The following is a 26283-nucleotide window of genomic DNA, read 5'->3' as shown; positions in this document are numbered from 1 at the left end:
AGGCATTCAACCGCACACACGCAAACGCACACACACACACACACACACACACACACCTGCACACACACACGCACACGCACTGATAGCCAAATAGTCTTATCATTGATGAACCCGAAAGGCAGCTAACAAATCGTTTGCAAAAACTACTTTGACTGGGCAAAAGGTTAATAAACCCCAGCCCGAACCCGAACATGTGACCCAAGTGGAAGGCCAGTTCGTCGGGCCAAATAACTGAGTGGCCCGGAGAACCAGAGAAGCCGCTAACAAAGCCACAGCACGAGAAATTCTTATCATACCGTGCGGCAGAGAAACGCCGGCAGCGGCTGCGTTGCGTCTTGGCCTTTGATGTGCTGCCGCCAAAAGAGGCAGCGAGCCGCGAACAGTTCGCCGCGTAGATGTTGAGGATGTCAACGCAGTCCGGGACGACAACAACAACAATAAGCACAATAACAACAACAACAACAACAACAACAACAACAACAGCAGCAACAGCAGCAGCGGGAGCAGCCGCGGCGGCAACTGTTGCTGCCCGAAATAATTTTATTTTTCCTTTATTTTTTCATTTTGATGCAACTGAAAGTTTGCATTCCACTTGTTGTTAACAAAACGCCGAGGACGGCCACAAAGGAAATTCTCACAATTCCCCGCAGCAGCCGCAACAGCAACATTTGATTGGGATTTGAAGCTGCAGCTGACTCCAGAACTGACTGAGTGAATGACAATGACATGACTTGGCCTGGCTGTGGCTTTGCCTTGAAGACATCAGCGCTGTGGCTTCATCTGCCGCTTTGAATGAATGCTGGCGAAATAGCTTTAGACAGGCGTGAGTACATGCAACAGCAGCAGCAGCAGCAACAGCAGCCAGAACCGACTGGCCAGCAGCAGCAGCAGCAGCAACAGCAGCAGCAACAGGAATTGTGACACCGTCTGACGTTTGTCATTGACTGCGACTGCATTGCCAAAACCCAATTCGTGTGCGTGAGGCACAGCCACAGCTAAAGCTCAAGCTCAAGCTGCAAAATGTTGCATGAGGCATGTCTGCACGTTTCCCAGGCGCGGAAATGCAAGCGGCTTTGCTGACTTTGTACTTGTCGCCGCTTTCATTCTGTTTGCTGCTGTTGCTGTTCTTGTGCAGCATTTGAAAAATGTCACATAGTTCGGCCAAAGAACTGACCGCCAGTTGCAACAGTTGCATCGCATGCCAGCGGCAACTTGCGCCGCTAATGACTTTGTTTTTTTTTTTTGTTTTCTCTTTTGCCCGACTAAGTTCAAGTAACTTCTCTACGAAAATTGCCGGGCTCAGGGCGACGCCGCTAACAAATTGTTTGCACGCCAAAAAATCATGGTTAACAGCGGCCGTTGCAAGTGCTGCAACTGTGGCAATTGTGGCAGCTGGGGCCAGCTTTGGCCAGCTGTGGCCAGTTGCCTGTTGTTGGTTTGCTTCGCTTTGTCTTCACCCAATTAAATCGCATAATTAATTTATTAGCTGCGAGCGGTGCACTTGTCGCGTTTTGTTCTCAAATTGCCAGTCAATTAAATAACGCCGATAATGCTTATTAAAAATGCAAAATAGTTGAAATCGCTGCGAAAAAGCAAAAGTGCCGCACAAAATGGCCGTTAAAAATGCTTTTATTTATTTTTCTTTTTCTTTTTTTTTTTGGTTTTGAGCGCGTTTGAACTGCTTGACACTGCTTTGCACTGCTTGGCTGGCTTGTTGGCTCCGTCTGCTTGACAGGATATGTGACAAGCAGTGCTCTCCCGGAGTTTTAGGGTGACCAGCTACCTATAAACTGCTACAGCAGCAAAATCTAAAGAGATTTCTGTGCGTCTATATAAACCGGAGCTATATTATATAAATAGCAGATAAATCGTGAATAGATCTCACTTGCCTTAATATATATTCCTATTTATGCATTAAAAAACTCTTTCGCTCATGCAATGAGGGTTTTATCAAATAGAAAAGCAAGCATAAATTATATGTTAAAATGAACACCTAAACAATTTGACGTTATTGCAATACTTTAGTATAGATGCACTTAACGTCAGCTATTCGCAGCAATCATCTATAATATACAGAAATACTATACTCATAGTTTTTCAGCTTCATTTTTATGGTAGAATCCTTTTAGGCAAATTAGCCATGGTTGTAAGTGAATATAGCTGGGAATCTAAAAGCATGTCTCATAATCAATTGTAGGTTGTTCTTTTTTTTATCGATATGGCATCCAATTACCATATTACCCAGAAATGGACGCACAAGTAACTGCTACTTTGTGCCGGGTTTCCGGGAATCTGGCGAGGTCGCTGAACAAGTCAAGGGACAAATCAAACAGTATAAATTATGTTATGCTAATTATGGATATATGTAAGTCCAGGGCCGGACTTGACTATGCAAATTGCCATAATTGCAAGCCAATATTTGAGCAAAAATTTTGAATAAAATGAGCGCTGCTCGCTACGATATATACATATATATACATACGATATATATAGATATATGCGGACAGAGGGGGGATCTGGTAACAAACAGTAGGCACAATTGTTTGAATAATTCAAAGTAAATTGAATTCGAATGCGAAAAGGACCTCACGCATGTCAGGGAAATCGCCAGTCAGTTACTGTTATGACTCCTGACTGATGTCAAAGCGGACTGAAAAGCTGAATAATTCACGGGGACACAAAAGTTTTGTGTCTCTTGCGTAGAACGAGGACACATGTCCAGTAATTGGCCAGCCACTCCGCATGAATATGGCATATACTATATGCATATGCATAAAGCAAACCCAAGTCAAAGCCAATTTACTAAATCGCTGTCAGCGAAATTTGTTGACATTCTAATGAGTCGACCAAAAAAAGCAAAAACAAAAACAACAGAAGTCTCAAAGAGTCGAAGAGTCGCAGAGTCGCAGAGTCAAAGAGCACAACAGCTGGGATATGGCTACCAGATACCCAGGCTTGAAGACTTCTCTGTGTGACAGTTGTACCGCAATAATTGCTGCAATTTCATGGTTGGTTTTTCTGGACTGGGTCTAACGTTGCGTATGCTAACTGAAACCATGAAATGATTGCACAAATCGACACAAAACTTGAACAAAAAAATCACAATAAACGATCCTGAAGATCAGAGCCAAACAAACCACAGGCCACTTTACTTAGCCACGGCACAAATACAAATCGCATTGCCCACTTAAGTGTAATCAGCTAAAGAAGTCGGAGGCCAGGGCGGCACTCCGGCCAAGAATTGTGGCACACTCCAAAGCGCAACAATTTCAGCTCATTACGATCGTCATCAGCATTATCATTATATCGTATTGGTCGATCTGAGCTCAGTTGGCAGACGCCAAAGAGAGCCATCAATTTGATGGCAAACAAAATGGTAACACCCGCAATTGGTCAGCAGAGGCCTTAGAGAAATTACAGCAAGCCGAGAAGAAGCGACACTTAAATTGCTTTTGGGCCTCTTCAGACGCCAAAAAAAAAAAAAAAAAATAACATAAAACAACAAAAAATTTCACTTTCGTCTCAATTGGCAACAATTTATTTCTGCGTGCGTTGATACCCTTGCAGAGGGTATTACAATTTTGTCACAAAATGTGTGACGTATGGCAGGGAAGACGTCTTGCCAGCTATATATTCATTCTTGATCAGCATCGACAATCAAGTTGACATAGCCATGACTCTCAAATCTTCTTAAACGAACAACTATGTCATATAAATATTTAACTTTTCTATGACAAGCGAATTTCTTTTTCAAATCGTATTTACCAAGCTTGAGAATCCTGTCAAAAACGGACAACTGCATCGTAAAGCTCTGTGGCAAGAAAGGTTTAATGTGAAAACCTTGTTATTCTTTTTCAAAATATCTATAAGATACACACCTCAAGAAAATGGCATGTTTATATCATAAGGCTCCTATAAAATAATCGCTCAAAAGGAAAACTTTTCCAAAGGCCCATTTCTAAGTCATTTCTCAGGGTATTAAATATTCGGAGTAACGAAATAAGCCGCACTTTCTGCTTTTTTTTCGGCCTTATTACCAGTCATTTTGTGTGTGGGCTTGACTTTTGCTTTTACTGGCCAGCGCTGGCAGTTGGTAATTTCCATAACAAATTGTTGCCTAATTGAGTTATTAGCCGGTGGTTAGCTTTTGCTACGCCTACAACAACAGCAACAACAAGAGCAAATAACACCAAGTGTTGCTCCCGTTGCTCACGTATGACACACACACACACACACAGGCACACACACACACAGACATCAATAATGATCGTCAGGCATATCAACACCTCATATTCCATCATCAATTGGCGGCCAGTTGTTGTGGAGGATGCGGCTGCAGAGCCAAATGATTTCTCACATCAATTTCTCACGCACTAAGTGAGCCACTTAGCGCACATCAAAAATCAATAATCGATTAAATAATTAGAAAATTGTGAAAATTACTGTAATTTTCGAAATCAATTCGTTGCATGCATCCATACGGATTCATCTGCCCATCAGTGTCAAACCCCGGCCAAGCAGACAAGCAGCCAAGCAGACAAGCGGCCAGCAGCCAGATCCCAGCTCCGGCATAAATAATCACATTATAATCAAAAATAATATTCTTCTCCACATGCCCGGTTCGACCTGCGACTATGGAGATCAATGCGGCCCACTGCCATGTGGATTCAATTTAAATGGAAAACACTTTCCGAAAAGTCGCTCCAATTAATATTCGCGGCGTGCCGCGATCGCCGCAACTTGATAAACTGCGTCTCATATATTTTGTCATAAATTTCAAACGCGCTCGACAGCTGCCCTGCTCATCAATCAGCCCGTCAGCGTCCAGTGTGTCCAGCGTGTCCAGCATCGGAGCCAATCCACCCAGTTGGAGCGTGCGGACTTTGGCAAACACTCGATTAAAATCAACTTCAATTTGTAATAAATCAAAAGTCCTATCAAAATATGCTCTCGACCAAGGGCGGGCGAACAACCAAAACCAAAGCGCGATCCAATGAAGAAATTTGCAATATTTCTGCTCTGCAGCAGAGCTGTGCTGGGATGATAGGCCTGCTTGTGCCTAACTATATACTTATAATATATGGTTATTGATTCGAGCGAAATGTGCTTAGCCGGGTGTTTGCCCAGGCGCTGGGTCAACTGTAAGCTGTGCACAGCTCGTGGCCAGCGCAAAGTTAGCTGCAGACTAGAATTGCAATTTATAAGTCGTATATCAACTATATACCTTACGCCTTTATAAGAAATGCATACCTATATTACTTATAATCCAAAAACTGAAAAGATTTTTCTACAAAATGAAAAATATTTGAGTTGCTTATACTATTTTAGAAGTTATAGTTCTTATAGTTCTTAAAACCTAAGAGATTTGCTCAAAAGCAAGGATTCGATATCGATTTCTTATCGATTGTTAGGATAAGGCGCATGTTATCGACATCGGAAAAAGATCGTACTGTACGGGCATTAGGAGGCTTCGCGATCAAGTCCCTAGATCTTTTACATACAGACGGACGGACCGACGGATGAACCGACGGACCCATGGAAGGATCAAGAATATAAACTATCTAAACTGTAGACAGTAGATGGACAGACGGACGGATAGCGGGATATGGCCAGATCGACTCGATTGATGCTGAGCTAGAATATATATACTCCATGTGTTCGGAGATGCTTCCTTCTGCCTATTACATACATATGCACTGAACCATTATACCCATTCGAGCCCTTTTCAATGTGTAAGGATATGTAAAAGTGGCCTTGTAAGGCTCTCAGCTCAAGTATATATAGAGGTAAAGAGGTGTATATGTAGGTGTAATCGAGCTCGAATGCTGTGAATTATATTATTAATAATTAAAGATAGATGAGTTTACCATATGAATATCTGGCAAATGAAGTCTTTTGGCGTATTTATATATATATGTGCAGCTACTTACAAGTTTTATGTACCAACTTTTGGTAATCGCAGTTTATGATGATTTTGATTGAACAACAACAACAAAAACGACGACGATAATAAAATGGATGCTCGTCTTGGTTATGTTGATGGATCCAATGCCAGGGGCTTGACAGATAGCTAGAATTAACTGCAAAGCATAATACAGTGGAAAAACAAACGTGGCGTGATGTTCAAGTCTATCAAACAGACACTCAATAAAAATGTCAGTAGTTGTTTGGCGTTTTTTTTTTGTTTTTTTTTTGCCTTCTCTATTTCATATGCAGCTAGACAAATACATAGGTGCTATATAGCATATATATATATATATATATGAGTTTATATATATAGCTAGATTTTCTCGCCTGAGTGTGTCGGCGTTGATTTGCGGACTGAGTTGGGGTCGTGCCAATTGTTGTTGCTGTTGCTGCGGCTTTTTGCATGAGTCATGAGCTGGGGCTGGGGACTGGGGACTGGGGACTGGTGCTCTAGCGTTTGGCTTGTCGAGATGTCGTGAGTTATTTTACATTTGCCAAAGGTGCTCTGGGCCCCACATGCATGTGCCGCAGTCGCAGTTGGTTATCGTTGGGTTATCTTGGCACGAAACTGCGCTCAAGTTGTTGTTGTTGTTGTTGTTGTTGTTGTTGTTGTTGTTGCCGCTGCCGCTGTCGATGCCAATTGCGCTGTGAAATGTGCTTACAAAATGCCGCGCGTCAATATGCAAAATACATGCCACCACAGCCAGAGCCATAGCTGGAGTCAGAGCCGGAGCCACAACCACAGAAATGGCGACGGCAACGTCGAGCCGAGGAGCAATTGGAATGTGGCCGCGGGGCGCTGATGGAAACAAGTCAACCAAGCAAGACAATGAATTCTTGGCTGCAGCTAACCGAAAGTGAAAAACAGCAACAAAACAACAACAAAATAGAAGAAGAAAAAAAAATGGGAGAAAAACTACAAACTACAAACTGGCCACGATTCCGTGTGATTTCCTTAACTGCCGGCAGCGACGCCAACGCCGCATTCAAATCGCTTTTTTTTCTGTTTTGTTGTTGTTTTTTTTTTTCTTTTGGGCTGGCAAATTAACGTTTTTCCTTGAATTTTCCGACACCCGTGGATCATGATTTGCCGCTTTAGCGCAAATCACCAAATATCGGCAACACAAATCAAACTATATAATTAGCCCGATCTCGTATCGATGTCCAGCTACAGCTACAACTACAGCTCCAGCTCCAGCTCCAGCTTCAGTTGCTCGCCTGGCCTGGCTGGGCTGGTCGTGATGTGATTTACTTCGTGCCCGGCTTTAAATGGCGAGCCTGCAGACGCCGTCGCGTTCTGGCACTGCGCACGCAGCAAACATTTCCATGTGCCCCATGCCGCAGCCTGCACGAAATTAAAGTGTCTGTGGCACAAACCGCAAAGAGCCGACCAGAGCAGAGCAAGGAAAAAAAAAAAAAAAACAAAAAACAGAATACGTCCATCAAGTTGGCGAAGGGCAGCCAAAGCCAATAAAATTGTCATGCATTGACAAATAACATGGCCAGGCTTAGAAATAGACAGGCACCAAAAGAATACCCAAGTCCAAGTGTCGGAGCACAAGGCAGACCAAAAGCCAAGTCAAGGGAAAATGGCGTTTAAAGCCACCAAAAAGGCAAAAGAGGCAAAAAGCACAAAAAGAACAAAAACAAAAAACAAAAGAGGCTGCATTAAAACGTTGCCAGCGCTTCGCTTGCTTCACTGCCTCGCAGCCTGTCCGTCCATCCGTCTGTGCTGTGCCTGGGCTGCAATGCGGCTCCCACGCCTTCAAAATACAATATGTTAACAAACACGCTGCCAAGTGGCTGACAGCTGGGCCAACGGACAGCGGGGGCAGGCCAACTGCAACTGACGCTCAAGATTTCTTGTGAAAAGGCAAAAAAATAAAAAAAAAATATATATATATATATATATATGTATATATAAGTTAAGGCGCAGAATGAACGTGGCTGCAATGCAGCCATAACCAAAACCAGAGATGGCGAAGACCAAGACGCCAACTTCAAGGGCCCCCAAGCCAAGCGTCGGAGTTGGCCAGCAAAACGTGCGCAGATTTCCAGCAGACGATAAAGCACAAGGCAACAGCAGCAGCAACAAGGCCTGCGCCTTTGCCTGGTCCATGGCTCGCCATGGCAGCCATTTTGGCCACAACTGGCTGCAGCTGCACACACAAAAAAATAAAAACTGAGGAAAAAAAAAAGGCAGCTTCAAAAGTCTTGGCATGAAACTGGCAACAACAAATGGCTGGCATGCAAAGCGACAGCAGCCGAAGCCAATTTGAAATTTTCAAGAACACACACACACACAGGGGCATGTGTTTGTGTGTCTGCATACAGTATCTGTCAGATACATGTACGAATCTGCATCTGCATGTACGAATTCGATACTTTAGTCTTCTTGCCATTGACTGCCTGGCATCGATCAATGTTGTCTTCAAGTTGTTGTTGTTGGCTTTGCCCATCTCGCATTGTTGCTAGTTACAATTCTGCTGGTTGTCTTTTGACTTTTGCCTCCATGGCTGACATTGAAAGACACCTTTCGACTTTACGCGCTGAACTTTACCTATAAAATTGCGCGAGTACTCAACTGTTGTTACATTGGGTTTACTGCAGAGCTACAAGGCAAATACCATTTAACATGCACATATAGATGTAGGTATAACCAGCTGCAAGATTTGCCTCGATCAGAATGCTTGGCAAAATCTTGCATTAAGCTGAAATAAATTATCCCTGCTATCATTTTATATATCTACAAGCATAATATTGACAAAATAATCTGGATGCCAGTCCACAAACAAAAATCCACGCGTCGTGAAAATCGGATGAGATTTGAAGTAGTTATGACGATGAGTAATTTTGACCGATTTTGACTTATTTCTATATAGGATATTTGAGGGTACAATTCGTACATGAATTTTTACCCAACAAAATATTGCTAGATTTAGATACCAAATTGATCTGCAGGCCAAACCATGAACAACGAGAATAACCTTATGAAAATCGGATGAAATTTAACCGAGTTATGGGGTAAATTTAGTTCCATGTTAATATAAGTTAATGGCGGGGATACAAAACAAAAATACATACATACATGCATACATACACACACACATACATACATACATACATACATACATACATACATACATACATACATACATACATACATACATACATACATACATACAAACATACATACATACATACATACATACATACATACATACATACATACATACATACATACATACATACATACATACATACATACATACATACATACATACATACATAAATACATACATACATACATACATACATACATACATACATACATACATACATACATACATACATACATACATACATACATACATACATACATACATACATACATACATACATACATACATACATACATACATACATACATACGTACATCATACATACATACATACATACATACATACATACATACATACATACATACATACATACATACATACATACATACATCTACTTACATATACTTACATACATACATCTACTTACATACATACATCTACTTACATATATACATCTACTTACAAACATACATCTACATACATCTCTACTTACCCGCTCCACCTCCTCCTGCTCCACCGCCTCCAGTTGGTCCTCCACCGGCCGATGGAGCCTAGTTGAATTTTAGCAGGGCCTACTTAAATTTTTGAGAATCGAGGAGGACAGCACTTGGCAAAAATTCGTTGTATTTAAATTTGCTGCACAGCGACAAATAAGCTTGGTCTGCGTCTGGTATTAGAAATCGAACATAGATGCATACATATTTTCATAAATGCACACACACATGCATGCATGCACTAACACACACACACACACACACATGCACACACACACATACACACACATTAAATTAAAAGGGACCACTTGTACAAATAGATATATACATATCGCTGCTATTTTTGAATATTTAATAGCGTTAGGACTTTTTCTCTTAACTCCGATCCTAAAACCCGTTTCTTCAATGCTTTTAAAGATTATTTAATTGGTTTTCTTAAACGAGAAAAATCCTGGTTCTTGTCGAATTTGCTTTCACAGTTTTTGTAGTTTGTACTTTGCTCGCAAATACTATGACGGCCTTTAAGCTTGGGGTTTTCTGTTGGGCATTTGAAAAATTGCAACTAATCTAGTCTGCAATAGTCGATTATTATAGTTAGAAATCAAAAAACAACGCCTTGCATATCATTTTCTCTCAAATCCTTGTAAAAAACCCCAAATCAAATCATCTGTGCATTGATAACCAATTACTCAATCTGAACAAACAGTTTTATGTAGAAAGATAGTTATAAGATTATTGACACACAACACTAAAACAAGCCAAAGCCTAACCTCACAATTTTTTTAGGCAATTGTCTAACACTAATGACAATTTATATTACTAGTTTATTGTCACTTCACTTCAGATATCTTTTAATTGAAATTGGTCAAGAATTTCAATTAGAGATCCAATGGAACCTAATGAGTTTATGCACCCAAAGTAAAACAGAAAGAGGCGGGAAAAGCTTAACAAGTAAATATAAAAAAGTGAGGCAAATGAAAAGCGAGGGCAAACTGGTAAATGGGGGAGAGGCATTTACTAATGATAATGTCCTCGCGGCGTTTACAGTTGCAGCTGCTTTGATAATGTCTTTGGCTTTGATGCGCTGCTGTTGCTGCAAGTTGCTGCTGCAAGTTGCTGCTGCTGCTGCTGCTGCTGCTGTAACTGGAACGCCCTCTAAAGCTGCTGCGCCCATAACAACCACTCATATTAGGTGGAGCACAACTATTACTTAATAGTCAGCGAGCACGTATCCTGCGCGTTTCATGTCTGCCAGGCAAATCGACACGGATTGCGGCATGGGGGCACTCCTTTTGGCCAAATGCGAAATGCGTGTAATTAGCCGCAGCGTTTCAAATTGCAAGCCGCCAACTGGCTGGCCGCTTGGCCAAAGATTGCATTAGGCCATGGCTATATCTATGTTTCGTGTAATTTCCGCTGCGATTTTTTTTTTTTTATTTTTATGGAGTACACCTCAGCTGGCTCGGACTCGAGTCGGATCTCGTCTAATGATCAGTCTCCAGCTCACAGTCTGGCAACTGGCTGCCGCCGCTGCTGACCGATACATCAATTAAATTTGCATTTTAATTTGACGTTTCGTTTTGTTTGGCGCACTTTGTGATTTATATGGGAGCGGGCCACTCAAAAAAAAAAAAAAACCAAAAGAAATTAATACAAAAAGCGGTTGATCTTGTTGAGGTTAGCCAGTGCACACTGTACAGATCTTGTTTGACTTGTGCTGATTGAGTCAATGGAGCAGCCGCCCCAATGCCAAAAGCCTGTCAACGTTTCCGTTCGGCCAACGAGCGTAGAGTGTGAACTTATGGCGCCACCTGCGGCCACTGCACCACCTCCTCTGAGCCCCTGGCCATGTGGGGCAGCAGCAGCAGTTGCATGCCAAAGCCAAGTTAGGGCTCGCAGACTACCCATAAACATTTGCCCAAAAAAACAACCACGACTAGAACGTAATAAACAGGTAAAAGTGCACTATCCGGGCGTGCGCGACTACGAGCTACCCTAAATTGCTTTCTCTAGCACTTATAAGCTACAAGATAAGCTCTAAGTACAGGACACCCATAAGGATATTTATCGAATCAGTGAAAAAGCCGTGAGTTATCGATCATGTGAAATAAGCTTGAGCTGTGTGTGCAATAAGAGGATCTACATGCAATATTTCAAGCTTCTAACTCTTAAAGCTCCTATAATTAACTTCAGTTAGACGAACTGTTAGATGGACCCGGCTAGATAGACTAGATATTTATCGATTCAATGAAAACGGTGCGAGCTATCGATCATTTGAAATAGACTTGAGGTATTCGAGCAATATGAGAACCTATATTCAACATTTCAAGCCCTTAACTCTTCAGGCCTTCGAGATCGACGCGCTTTAATCAGACGAACGAATGGAGGGAGATGACCAGGTAGACTCGGCTGTTGATTAAGAACATTCCCGATTTATACAGTCCTCACTTTGCCTGTTATACCCTTCTTTACCCTCAATGAAGGGCTTTAGAAAGAGGGCCACACGTGCGCGCAAAGACGTTTACATAACAGTTTGCCAGTTAGGGCGGCCAGTTAGTATGCCAGACAGCGGGCCACACACCCACACACACACAATGAGTTGCACATAGAACACCACCCACACACATTCACAGGATACACGGCTGCCTCGTCCACCCTCACCTGGCTGCAGCTCTGTCAAAATGCAAGGCGCGAATTGTAAATTTGCAAATGCCGGAAACGCAAATTTTACCAAACTTGTTACCCACCCACAGCAACGACAACAACAATAGCAAACTTTTGGCCAAATATCTAGCCACAAAAAGTTGAATTCCAAATTGGCCGCAGGGCGTATTGCGTTGGCGTTGGCTTTAGCTTTGCCAGCCGGAATAGAACTTTGCATTACAATTGGCTGGCGCCGTGAGAGAGAGAGGGAGAGAGCCCTATGATGGGCTCCTGGCACGCAATGGCCGAACTTTGCCTATTCCCAAATAGCTGCCATTGCAAGTTCTTGCGAGCCCCTAAGCTAAGCTAAACTAAAAAATAAATAAAAAAGCAAAACAGTGTAAAACAGAAAAAAGCCTTTGCCGACGGATGCATAAATTGTATTTTGCCACGCCGCGCCGCATCAATTAAAATGCAAGCAAATGCTTTGTATCTAAGCTAAGCATTTCGAATATTTTGGGACTGGAGCTGACCTATCATTAGCGCTTGCAAATGATGCACTACATCCGCCAGAAGTTCAACAATAATTCTTCAACTCGCGCACAGCTAACCAATCATTAGGCTATACGCATGACGGGCACCAGGATGCCAGAGACTCAAGACCTCGGACCTCGGACCTCGGACCTGGCAGACGCATATATCACAAGTCCATGTCCGGCGGGAGGAGGGTTGCGCTTCCCGCAAATTCCAACACGTATCAATCTGAAAATGGTGAAAAATGCGCTTGTCCCGCCAGCTGGCCAATGATGGTGTCTCGCTGTTTGCGTGGATCTGTGCTCGATCCATGTTGCCTTGGCATTTGGCTTATTTATTGGCGATTGGCCCTGTCAGTGCAACCTTCCCCAGGCCCCCTACCCTTCCCTCATCATCCACCCAGCTTGACCTGACCGCCTTGTACTTTTGCATAAAGGCAGCTCGTATTTATATTTATTGTGCATCGGCCTTAGTTAGCAAAACCAGCATCTTTAGCTGTATCTGTATCTTTGTATCTCTTTGTCGAGCTTAAGGCTTGCTTTCAGTCATAAATCAGTTATTGTAGCGCCTGCGGCTCCAGCACACATGCGTGCATATTCATGAGTTTGATTGAAGTTATAAATCAGTTCCACCAAAAAAATATATAATCGACAAGGATGCGCGAGCAAAAATATTTAGAAAAATATCAATTATAGTTCACATTTATCAGAACTATTTTATGTGAGCAGCAATGCGAGAAGATTTAGAAAGGTTTGTGTCCTCTTTAATATATTAGTTAATTTTTAATTACGATTACAAGGATGCTAAAGTAAGCTCTAGGAACTTATTGACCAAACGTTATTAAAACTAGAAACCAGTGTTGCAAAGCTAATAGAAATTGTCGGTGGTTCGGTTCACGGCTCGAACCAATCAATTTTGGCTAACGGAATTCTACTAAAAATGGTTCAAGCTCAAAATTTCATATCTTTACAAACAAGCTAAATTTGAGCTCTAGGCAACGCTTTTTATGCATTTTAGTCGGGTTTCCTTGAGCCAGCCTTGGTTCAGGTTTCGGTTCAGGTTCTCGTTGTTTCTTATGAACAAACTATGAAGCATTTGCTTGAACTGGTTCAACTTAAAATTCGGCTTGCAGACTGATCGTTTTTGACTATTTCAAATGACAACAGGCAACAAATCGTATATAACAGGCAAGCATTAGTCCCTGGAAGGTAGATTATGATATCTTTCATAATAGTATAATAATCATAATCACAATCCTTGGAAGGTGGACGGACGGGTTAGATTATGATAGATAGCACCACCTTTTTAATTTAACCAATCCGTCCACCTTTATAATCTTACAAATCCTTCTACCTTCCAAGAACTAATGTCATCTATCATAATCTAACCAATCTGTCCCCCTTGCAAGGACTAATGTCTGCCAACGGATTACATCTACAGCTCCATTTGTAAGACTAAGCCAGCACTTACGGCCAACTTGTTGATATTCAACAGCATATAAAGCTAATTGCTGCCAGCTTTATGACATGTCGATTCAGTGGCTGAAACACCTGCCGAAGTCAATAAACCACTTTCTATGACCACGTCTCGCGTTTGAGTTTGAGTTCGAGTTGGAGTTCGCCTTGCATCACATCCGCAACGGTCGTGCCAAAAAACTTAATTAATATGACACATATCGAGTTTGTGTGTAGATATATATATATATATTTTTTATTTTCAAAAAAAGAAATGCGCTAATGAAGCGAGTGAGAAATGTTTTTGGCCTGGGCTTTTCGCAAGAGCGCCGAAAAGTCGCCAAGGCATAATTAATCATGGAACATTCTTAGGGCTATGGCTTCAGCTTTGGCATTAGAGTTCCGCTTTTTTTTTTTTTTTTTTTGCCTGGCCGGGTTAACTGAAACGAAAACGCAGTTAGCCCGAGCGCAAAAACAAAAGCAGCAGCATAGTTATAGCTACGAGTGATATTAACATATCATTATTATAGCCATTAGCACTTTTAATTGATGAGTTTTTGCTGCCGTCTCCGCGCTCTAAGACACTGGAGCTGGCCAGCTAGCCAGCTTGCCGATCCATTTGTCAATGGCAGCAAAAAAAAAAAATACGTATAAAAATAAATGAAAATAAAAACATGCAGAAGAAATGAACAAGACAGAAGAAACCGACGGAGTCAACCGTTGAAGATGGCCGCGGGACAATTGTCTGTGTACCATGAATGCGATATTCAGAACTTGTCTTGATAGAGTTAAAACATAATCAGTGAATGGAAGCTAAGTAATAGAGTAACACAAAGTTAATCCCTATTTGCAACAGCTTAATTATTTTAAGCTTGACCACAAAATATTCCATTCAGTGGAATATCGTAGCTTAACCAAATGATTTTATGAATGGATTCTCTTGAATGGAACATCACTTGATCGTAGGCTGACCAATGTTATGAATGGAGATTCGAACTAAACTAAAATTACTTTTAAGTTATTTGTTTATCGATTAATATATGTTCGATCTATCAACTTGGATTAATGTAGTTCTATGACTTTAAAGTTGCTCTGCATATACTTTTGCTGATCAGAATAAAAATATTTGTACTTTTGAACGAGGCTAGCAAATATTGCAGAGTGAGAGCTATTGCCAAAAAAAGAAAACTGCAGTTTTATAAATATCATTTGCATCTAAGGCATTCAGCCTTCCAAAAACACTACTCGGGGATTCGAACCAGGTTGCTCGTTTTTTCAGTTGGCCGAATGAGGAAATATCTTTAGATAACTTATCGATAGAGCTCACGGATCTATAAGATATTCTTTACTTGTAGGAAAAACTATGAACAAATCGAATAACTGACTTCCTTCCCCTTTCAAACATGATATCAGTTCGCGGATTTCACTTGGAAATAAAGTTGCGATCGATTTGCCGACAGATGTTTTGTATGTGTTGTGCCCGACGGTGACGACCTTTGTATAATTAACTAAGTGCTTCTAACTGGACATTGTCGGCGCTGGGGGTCAAAATTTTAACGACAGCCAATGTTCCCACTCTCCCCGCCCCCCTCTCTCTCTCCCTCGCTGTCTCTCAGCACGTTTCATTGATGAATTTTGACAGATTCTTAAGTTTTGGGTTAATGATTTGACGGCTCAAAAAGAACGTTTGTTGTTAAAGTTCGCTGGCTCAGTTCCAGCAAATTCATTAGCGGCAGACGACGCAAATGCAATTAAATTTGCTTTCTTACAACCTTTTGGCCCATAGCAAATCGTTTGGGACATGTTTTCGAGCTGGAAGCACTTCGTATATCAAATAGTTTGCATGTTTTTTCTGCTAATGATAACATTTCTGGTTATATGCACAAAAGGAGTCTTTGGGTATTGCATGACGCATTTAGCATGCCTTTTACTGGCGAATTCCTTTGAAAAATCCCTTAACAACGATATCTGGAAACATGCAATTAAACACGCACACATATTTAATACCGTTATGTGCCTAGGTGAGGCCCACCGTGGCCAGAGCGCATGTCCCTTTTGGCGAAGGCTTTTTGACTTTTTAGGCAACTCACGCCCCCTGACAGAGGGACCGCATATCTAAGGCCATGGCGCATGTTGGACACAAGCCTTTGGCTTTTGCGGGGCCGACGAGGTGCCACGCCTCCAGACGCCAATTATGTGGCCACAGCAAAATGCCAAGGATGCGCCGCGAGCACAGGATATGCTCAAACTTTCGGCGCGTTGCAGTAGCCGCCGGCGTCTAACAGAGAAGACAAAAAACAAGCAAGGAAAGAAAAAAATCGAAAGTTTGACTTTAGATTTTGTTGCTTGATTTTGAATTAATATTAAAAGGTGAGCTAGGGGAGGGGTAGCGGCCCGGGCAACAGCGACGGCGACAACTGGCCGGCGGCCTTAACGGAAATGGAAATGATGCATACGGCGGCGGCAGCCCGAGCCGGGCAGAGGCGCGCACACAGTGGAGCAATTAGCCAGCGCCCCATTGGACGTGGCATTAAATTGTGAGCAGAAAGTGGCAGATACATCAAAAGTGAACGCAATCCATCATCTGGCGAATCATGGCGTGATGAGTGCCGCCAACAGTTCAGCCTCAGCACCAGCTCCAGGTCCAGCTTCAGCGTCCAGCTTTGGCTCTTTCGCTCGTCGGCATCCTTTCGACTCTTTTTTTTTTTATTATTTCGTTGTTGTTATTTTTTGTTGGACTTTATGATGATGACTGGCCGTGACTGGCCTTTTGGCGCGTTCGCCGCACGAGCTAAAATCATAAGACATTTCCTTTTTCTTTTCGGCTCTAATACCGTTAGACAGGCTGCAGATACAAGCTAAAAGATACAAGATACCAGCTACAAACTAGAGCTCCCTACTTTGCTTGGTCAAGGTCACAATTAATTGCGCTGGCGACTTCCTATATAACTGGCCTGATATTACGACTAATGCCGCCTGATCTACTTTCGGCCGAGCGGCAATTAAAACAATTACCTTTACCTCTCCGCAGCTGTAGCTGTAGCTGCTGTTATAAGTTGTAGCTGTATCTTTATTTCTATCTGTATCTGTATCTGTAGCTGTATTTGTATCTATAGCTGTAGCTGTAGCTGTAGCTGGCAGGGCATTTCACTGGAAATGCTCGAGCCGCAGCCACATCACGCCCATTAGCGACAATCAATCTCGGCCACACTGCAAGAACCAACTCAACAAGAACAACAACAACAACAACAACAACAACAATAACAACAAATCCAGTGATAAAGTTTTGGTTGCGCTTGTTTTGGTTTTATATTTTGCCGCCTTTTGCCGTTTGGCTTTTTTATTTAAGAATGCGACTGCCAGATAACCCATAATTATGAAATTATTATTGAGCGCCAAGTTGGGCTCAAAGTCTCGCCATAAAATATATGCGAAATAAGCAAAAGCAAAATGCAAAGGCAAAATTATTATAGATATCTTTATACGGGCCCGTCTCTGTCTGCCGTCGGAAAAGTACAAATCTTAGTTTGTTTTTTTTTTTCTCAATTCATTTGGTTTTTGTGTTTTTAACAGGAAGTCCCTTGACTGTGCTGGCGGCGCAGGAAGTTGCATAAAGCGTTTTGATAACAAATCAAAATATATAATAAATAACTTTTTAATTGTTATATGCAAATAGCCAAAAAGTGCACAAATGCCTTGAAACCGATTAGTGAACCTGATGAATCCCGTTTATGATTAAATTCGGTTCGGTTTAAGTTTAGGTTCGGTTTGTACAACTTATTCGACTGAAGTTTTGGTTCATGGTTAGTTAATAAACAGGCATTCGGCTCAAATTTGCAGCCTTGGCTCAATGCAAGTCAAGAGTTCGGCTTTTGTGGCAGCCATCAGGCTTGCCCCTGCAACGCTGAGCAACTGTTAAAACAACCGAATTTATGCAACATGCCCGCTAGGCAAATACAGAAAACAAACAAACTGTCGAAAAGCCAAGGAAGGCGTTCTAGGAATTTCTTAAAGGAAACGCCAAAACGCACAGGATGCAGCTTGTTATGTTTTGGGTCGCTTTTGAATATTTATGAAATGCAAAAAGGGGTCCCTCGTCCTGGCAACGCGTTGCACGTTGCACGTTGCACATTGTGAATGCCGTTATGAGTTATTTTATGAGAGCGGGCACAGGAGCCTGCCAAGAAGTCAATCACCTGGAGCCGGAGTCCTGCCAAGGAGCCGTTGCAGCCTGCTGCAAGCTGCCGAAAAAGAAGGCCCAGCAAGGCCAGGAATCTGTGCGGCGCATCTTGTCACTTGCGATCGCTGTAGCCAGGGCAACCTGTAATTTTCAAATCTGGCGAAACAAATGCAAAACTGAAAAGGAAAAAATGTATCTTATGGGCAGCTTATGGGCCACAGAAATGGCGCGCACGTTGATGTGCCGACCGACGACGACTGAAGATACTTTGAATGCGAGCAGCAGCCACATGATAGAAAGAGAGAGGACGAGAGGGCGAGCGGGCAAGAGAGAGCGAGAGAGAGAGATGTTCAACGGAACGCATGTTCTTTGAAAATTGCCCATAATTATGCGAACGAACTTCAAACTGATTGTTTCTACCGGCAGCGGCGGCCATGGCTGTCCAAAAACCGCGTCTCTTGCATGCAACATAACCGAGTGGTCCACCAGCAACGGCAACAGCAACAGCAACAGACTCCAGTCCCCAGCCGCAGCCCGGCTTTAAGATCGACATCGACATCGGCCTGGCCTGGACTGGCCTGCCCTCGTCGGGATGCTACGGAATCGCCCGTTCGCTGCAGTGAAAGAGAATGACTGTAATTACGCATCACTTTTTCTTAATTTTCATGCTGTGTGCATCTTCCTCATCTGCTGCTGCTGCTGCTGCTGGTGATGATGGTGGCTCACCATTTTGGGTTGGGAAGCTGCGGAGGATTTGGACACTGAACTTGACCCACAAGACAAGTATGTTGTTAGTTGCTATTGGCGGCGTTTTGTAAGAAATAAATACGTCCCAGAGAGTTTTAGAAAATTGCCTGTTGCGTGTTGCGTTTCCAAAACAGCGGCTCGACAACATTTTGCGTGTCTTTTGTTGGTTGTTTTCGTTTTTCGTTTTTCGTTTTTTTTTTTTTTGGTTTTAACTTCCTTCAATGAGAAATCTAATTTAAAAGATACAAAATTTTAAATTATGGGGTTTTCTTTATTGCCAAAAAATATTTTCGTCTTTTTTGTTGCCCCATGTTTTTTGTATGATTGCGTCTACGTGCTGTGAAAAGGTTCGAATTGCGCGCCGAGCAGCTCAGATGCCAGACAAGCGATACGCAGACATATGTCGGAAGTGCCGAATGTCAAAGATTTTGGGTCATAACAAACGATTTGAGTTGAAATGAAATTGTGGGACCCTTGCATAAAGATTAATGCAACGTGGGAATTGATAACACATATTATACTTCGATGACATTTTATAGTTGCGCAACTTTTAAGTTTTATATTAAGCCAATTCACGGTATTTAACCACGCACTTTTTGGCTTGTAACGTATTAAGTTTGATTTGCCAGTGCTCGAAAACGCAAATGCTTCGTTGCGCCCACAAACAATATATCGCCTATCGACAAACCCCCTCAATTCAAGGCTCGATAGTTTTGCGGTGGCAACACTGGCAGAACTTTTGTTATTGTTTTCGTTAATTGTTGTTAAATGAATTCGTCCTACAATGGAAACGGACGCCAATATTGCGGACATGTCAGACGTCTCGTTTGCTGAATTCGAAACGAAAACCGGCGACGGAAATGCCAATTTTGATAATTATGGCCAATGTCAGGCTAAACACGATATGGCTATGACTCTCGACCTGTCCTTGGGCCAGAAGGCTGAGCAACTGTTTGCCACTGACCAAACTCCAACGCCGACGCGGCTGATTAAAAACTGTGAGGAAGTTGGCCTATTCGATGATCTGCAGCATGTGAATCCCTTCGATATTGGTTTCCAACGGGCTGCCGAACAAAATGCCGTTGCAGGCAAAGCCCTGCCAGCGACGCCAACCTGTGCAGAAGCACCAGCTACGGATGGTGACTCGCTGCACACACCGCAGGTGTATCCGTTGGAGACGGCAACAGCTGCTCCGGTTGCTAGCCAGAACAGCAGTCCATTGGATGTGCCCGTGACGCATGTGGAAGAGCTGCTGCAGGCAACAACGACACCTGCAACTGTGCCCGGGCCCGTGCCCGCAACGGTGGAAAATCCACCGCCGCTGCAGCTAATACAGCCGCCACTTATCACATGGGTGCTGCCAGCGCAAGCATTATCTATAAACGCAATACCTGCTAGCGTCAGCAAACCCTTGCCCGAACAGACTGTGCGTCCTTTTATATTGCCCAAGCCCAACGTGGCTGGAAATAGCAAGGCATCCACTGGGATTGTGGTACACAACACACAGCCCGCCCATGAGCCGAGCAGCGCTAGTCTTACGCCCACATCACAGCTGCCCATTAAGGAACGCCTCAAGGCCATACTCAATAACAGCAACAACAACCGAGAGAAGCGCAGCAGCAGCTTTTCGACGCCAGCGCCCAAGGTAAAGGCAGCGATCAAGCGGAACGAGGATTCCATGGAACGACGACGTGCCGCGGCCAGCCGCTATCGCCACAAGATGCGCAATGAGCACAAGGAAATAAAGGATCACAATGCACAGCTACAGCAAGAGATACGCAAGTTGCGTGAGCGCATCAAGACTCTAGAGCTGCAGCTCCAACAGCAAAACAACAACAACAACAATGCGGGTGGTAGGAGAACATTAACATGCAGCAAGTGCAGCCTAATATTTAACATGATTCTTCTCTTCTCTAGCAGTCGTGGGCAACCAGATACAAATACCCCCATCGAGCATACACCTGGTAATAAATGTGCCTAAGATGATAGTGCCTTCGTCCACATCAAATCTGATGCTAGATCAAAAGTAATTAGCCTTAGCGTAGATGTAAATAACAGAATATGTACATAAGTCTATATCTATATCAAAGTTAGGCTTAGGAGAGTTTGTAAATATGTACAAGTAGGATGCTGGTTCGAATCCCCAAGCTAGCCGCATATTTGCTAGCTATGTGTTATTTAAAATTTAGCTTTAAAACAACAAAATCTATTTAGAAACGTGCCTCCAAATTGTATGCATAAAATGTTAAAATTACTAACATTTTATTACATATTTGTAAATATTTAAATATGTTTGCCATTGTTAGTGGCAAATAGTTTTTTGTTTTAATTAATATTATTTATGCGTCACCTGGAGCACAAAAAGCTCGTAATCATAATCAGTCGGAATTTCATTGTGAACCTTAAGTTTACAGTTTACGCTTATCGATTTGACATAAATGTTACATATATTTAAAAAAATTTAATTAGGTTTATTTGTTAGTAATGCACAATTTTGATGTATAATTAATTGTATTTACTAATTGGTTTATGCCTCTAAAAAGGACGCTTCTAATCAATTAAGTGTCTGGCCAATTTACAAAAATGTTCATAAATGTGCATAAACAATTGTTAAAAAACACAATGTGAGCATAAATAATCAGACTTGTTATCTTAGCTAAACTAACTAATATAAGTATATAGCCCCCTGTTACTTACTTCTGTCGCTGGCTACGAGATCTGTGAATTCGCGTTGTATTTCCAGAATTGAACGTTCAATTTCTGATAGATGTGGCTGCAGTGGTGCAGCCGTTTCTGACGGCAATGGCTGCTGCAGTTGCTCCATGTTCATCTGTCGGGGAGTAAGAGAAAATCAAATTAGTTTATTTCTATTTAAGCTAAGATTTCGCTTACCTGTCGCAGATGTTGCTGTAGCTTATCCCTTTCCTGGCGCATTTTTTGTATGTTATCGTAGTATTTCTGAGCCAGAGGCGCGTCTGGTACATTCCGGCAATAATGCTGCTCCAGCAGCTGCATTTCCTGGTTGCGAATCTCATCCTCGGCAAATAGCATTTCCTGATTTTGGCGACGTCGCTCGCGCTCGACGCTGTGCATCAGCTCGTCGATGTCCTTTTCCATTTCCAATATCTTGCGACGCTGCTCCGACTCCTGCAGCTTGCTCATGACCTCGCTTTTGCGCTGCCGCACCTCCAACTGATATGTGAGCAGCATTTTGCGGTGGCAAGCAATGCGCTCCTCTTCGCGCTGTATGGTGTCCTGGTAGAGCTTCTCCATTTCCTTAAGCCGGCGCGTGTGCTCCTCTTGCTTGAGACCCTTCTCCAGACGGTCCATCATTTTGAGCTCCTCCAATTCCAGGTTACGCATACGCGCATCAATCTCCTGGTGTTGCTTGATCAGCTCGATAGTTTGTTCCTCCTGCTGCTCAATCCACTCGGTGGGATATTTGAGAAACTTGGGATACACGCCCTTGGGTATAGGCGCAAAGGGTGGCATAAAGCGTTTAGGGTGCACCTGGGCTGGACATTTGCTCATTAGCTTTCGGGCTCGCAACACCCACTTGGCCACATCAATCGGATTCTGTTCGTGAAAGAACCAAAGCACAGCCGACTTCTCCGGCAGGCGCATAATGATCTCCCGTTGCATCAAATTGTAGGCCACAATAACGAATATTATGAAATATGGTGGCTCCGTGATGATATTGTCCCACAGCACCAGCCATTGCTGCTCCTCTAGCACCTCGGCAAAGCCATTGGTAAGCAGCGACCATGCATAATCTTTTGGCTTCACATCCATAGCTTGATAGAACTTGCTCAGCTGCTCGTCATGAACCTGCAGCACATTCTCGCACATGGCCAGATAATTGCCGGCCGGCAGCGGATGGAATTCAAAGCAAAGCTGCAAATGATTGAGCAGCAGCGTCACGAGCAGCTCAAAGACCACCAAGCCGTTTTTGGTCATTTGTTTGACAAAGGGAAAGATCAGATCTGGCATAAAATCCGTATAGCCAAAAACTTTGCACCAGCGCGCCAAGCAGCTCCAAATCTTAATTACTGCCCGCCTTTGGGCGTCGCTCCGGATCTGTAGGCAGCGTGCGCGCTGCTTGACAATTGACGGCTGGCCAAGCTTGAGCAGTGCCTGGAACTGGACGCCATTGGAGGGCAGTTCCAGCAGCGTGCTCCATATAATAAATCTATACTTTTCCGGATAATATCCATACTCGCCCAGCATGGCCACCAAACGTTCGCGCTTCAACAGCTGACGCAGTTCACGGTTCATGGCGGTGCCCACAGCGCCAGGCAACTTCGGCTGCTTCAGTGCCGCACGTAGCTCTGATATGCAGTGTGTCTGTGCCTGCAGAGCATTGAACAGACGGCAAGTGGACCACACATTCACCTCACCACACTTGGACAGCACACTGAGCAGCTTGCCATCGCGACTAACACTCACGTTAACAGCATTTGAGCGCTGTACGATTAGCTTGTGATCGGTGTGCTCCAGGTCCAGCATAATAGCCATACCGCGTGCTGTGATGGCAAAAAGTATGCGCTCCTTGGGCTGCGGCAGCAACACCATTTGCTTCAAGATGAAATCGCGTAGTTTAAACAACTTGTCGATCTCGAGGGATGCCGTGCTGAGCAGCAACAGATAGCCATCCAATGTGCTCAGGCACAGCTTGTTGCCGTTGGGTGAAAAGCTGTAGGTGAGCAGCTTGCCATCGGCAAAATGCTGATCCTCGCAATTGAATGCTAGATCATCCTCCAAGTCGCTGTCCTCATCCTCTGCGCCACGCAAAACAATCTCCGGTATCGTCTTATCACTGCGCAGCAGTCGCAGTTTGCGATCTCGCGCCTTAATGGGCTGGGCAATGTGCACAGTTTCAAGCGTGTGAGTGGACCACAAATGGATGGAGTCATTGGTGAAGCAGGTAAAGAACTGATCAGAGCTGGGCAAATAGCCAGCAAATTTGAGCGTGAAACGCGACTGATCAAACTCCAGTTGATGTGACACCTGCAGGGTTCTCAAATTCAATAGCACAGCCGATGTGCCGAAGCGCATTACCGTGTTGGGTGCACTGGAACTTTTCAGTCGATTGCCCCAGGAGATTTCATCAATCGCCGCATTGCCGACTGCATTGCGCCGGCGCAAAATGGACTTATCGACATCGACCGTGAGCACATGGCCCAGGTCGTTGCCCACAATATATTCGCTACGCTGAAGAGGTGAGGCCAGCACCAGTGTCGCCTGCGGCAAGCTGAAGTTCAGACGCCAATAGCGTTTGCAGACAAAGTCAAAGACGTAGATGTTGCCGCTTGTAGGAGGAGACAGAGTTTAAAGTTTTGCGTACAAGAATATGCGCCTGATCTTACCGTCTATCAATGACCACCAGCTTGTTGCTCATCTCATTGAAGCAGCAGGCGGCAATGCGAATCCTTAGAGCACGCTCCACATCTTTGATCGTATGATGCACGGTGAGTATGTTCCTAAGTGAAAAACAACTGGAGATATTCTCGCACAACGAATTCGATTAGTATTTACCCAGATTCGGTGTGCTTCAGCTTGAATGGATATTTGTGCATGGGCACATCTGCAGTGCGAACGTCGCGTGGTAGTGGCTCAGAGAAATCTTCTTCATATTTACTAAAGCCGCCCAAGGAAGTGCTCATTTCCGTTTCCAGATCCCATTCCTCCTCCTCATCGTATTCCTGCTCTTCTTCCTCTTCCCCATTATCTTTATTCGATGTGGGCTGCGAAGGGCCCTCCTCGTGGGGTGAATTATTTTTCGTCGGATTTTCCATTTCTGCCAACTTTTAAAAAACAATTGACATTGTTTGGCTCACGAGCAAGCTGCTGCAGGTGAACCAATAGTTATCGATATCAACCAATATCGATATCGATAGTTTCAGCAGCTCACGAACAGTGTGCAGAACAAGCTCAACTAGATTTCAAATCAATTTTGTTTGATATGTTGCTTAAGAGTTAACTTATTTAAATTTAAATAGTGTATTTTAAAACACACAACTAAAAGTGAAGTACGAACTCCGTAGGGCCAGTGCTCTTTTTTGTTAGCATATGCGTACTTCTTTTAATCCTCAACTGAATTAAGAAAATTGATCGATCGCCCGTTTACGGTTAATAACTATTATGTATTTTGTTATTTCAATTAATTGTTTTGTGAATATATTTATTAATGTGAGATTGACTGTCGTCTTTGATGGAGCCAAATGCTTCCAAATTGCTACATCCGCAAATCGCCGACGGGTGCCTAAAACTAAACGGTCTTCCACTTAAAACATGCCTCCATATGGCGCATCGCCTTCACGCATGGCATAGCCAAACATGGTCGAGTAGTTAATGACATTGCCTATCAGCGTCAGCGTGCACGCGGTCCAGCCGATCTGAAAAATATAAATCAAAGATTAAGCTTTCAATACAATTAGCACAACTTTATTATAACTTACGACAGCCGAATGGGCCAGAACAATGGGCAGTGCAAAGGCACTGAGCACCATGCCGGCCGTAAGGAAGAGCGCAAATTCTGTTTTCGGATTGGTTTCGGTGCCGGGGGTAGTCCGTTTCGATATGAAGACGGGCAGCACTGATAACACGTAGAAGAGCAGCACGAAGAACGGATAGAAGATCTTGGGTGTGGGCACGGCGCAGGCCAATATCAGGAATGTCATGCCCAGGCACGTTAGAAATGCGCATATAACCAAACTGAATAGAAGTGGGGGGGGGGGGGGGGGGGGGAGCCTTATCAATAGGTACAAAAAAGCAAAAATAGTGGGTGGCAACTCACGCTGCAGGTGTTGGTAATTTCGTAGTTGTAGTCGTTGTTGTCGGTGGCAATCAGACAGTAGCACGTTAGCAGCATGTTTACCATGTAAATAGATGCAAGCATAAGTTAATCTATTACCGAATTAATTGCGCATTATTACCTTTCATTGCAGCCATTTTATTTGTTTATAGTTTTTCTTTGTGGCTTGCCTTACAAAATGATTCACAAACAACAACGACTGAGTATCGATAACAAGAGTATACCATCAGCAGTATTTTTAGGGCTCAGTCATTTTTAGTACTTTTTTTGTTTGGTATAAAATGCCTTTTTTGGTAGATTACGCAAATAAGCGGGGTGTTCTCTCTTA

General features: G+C 43.3%; 3 protein-coding genes across 4 annotated transcripts; 1 reads left to right on the top strand and 2 right to left on the bottom strand.

Moving 5' to 3' along the window:
* Positions 1 to 19853: 19853 nt before the first annotated feature.
* Atf-2 (Activating transcription factor-2) lies at positions 19854 to 21920 on the top strand. Of its 2 annotated transcripts, none has more exons than XM_015174117.3 (2): positions 19854 to 20994; positions 21059 to 21920. In XM_015174117.3, the coding sequence occupies exons 1-2, from the start codon at positions 19926 to 19928 to the stop codon at positions 21169 to 21171; spliced, it is 1182 nt and encodes a 393-aa protein (XP_015029603.1). In that variant the 5' UTR covers positions 19854 to 19925; the 3' UTR covers positions 21172 to 21920. The 2 variants fall into 2 exon arrangements, with proteins under 2 accessions (XP_015029603.1, XP_002048876.1); XM_002048840.4 differs by having other exon boundaries at positions 19855 to 20994; positions 21062 to 21920.
* On the bottom strand, positions 21596 to 24983 carry LOC6627256 (TBC1 domain family member 31). Its single transcript, XM_002048841.4, has 4 exons — positions 24677 to 24983; positions 24508 to 24621; positions 22034 to 24449; positions 21596 to 21971 (listed from the first exon to the last, which is right to left on the bottom strand). The coding sequence occupies exons 1-4, from the start codon at positions 24934 to 24936 to the stop codon at positions 21831 to 21833; spliced, it is 2931 nt and encodes a 976-aa protein (XP_002048877.1). The 5' UTR covers positions 24937 to 24983; the 3' UTR covers positions 21596 to 21830.
* A 280-nt stretch (positions 24984 to 25263) lies between these two features.
* Positions 25264 to 25855, bottom strand: LOC6627257 (leptin receptor gene-related protein). The gene is made up of 2 exons (XM_032435820.2): positions 25600 to 25855; positions 25264 to 25536 (listed from the first exon to the last, which is right to left on the bottom strand). Exons 1-2 carry the CDS (start codon positions 25819 to 25821, stop codon positions 25426 to 25428), a joined length of 333 nt encoding a protein of 110 aa, XP_032291711.1. The 5' UTR covers positions 25822 to 25855; the 3' UTR covers positions 25264 to 25425.
* Positions 25856 to 26283: the final 428 nt, after the last annotated feature.

Source organism: Drosophila virilis, chromosome 5 (genome assembly GCF_030788295.1).
Source record: "Drosophila virilis strain 15010-1051.87 chromosome 5, Dvir_AGI_RSII-ME, whole genome shotgun sequence".
Classification (NCBI taxonomy): domain Eukaryota; kingdom Metazoa; phylum Arthropoda; class Insecta; order Diptera; family Drosophilidae; genus Drosophila; species Drosophila virilis.
Note: the sequence above shows the minus strand (reverse complement) of the source record. Positions and strands in the feature narration are given on the sequence as shown.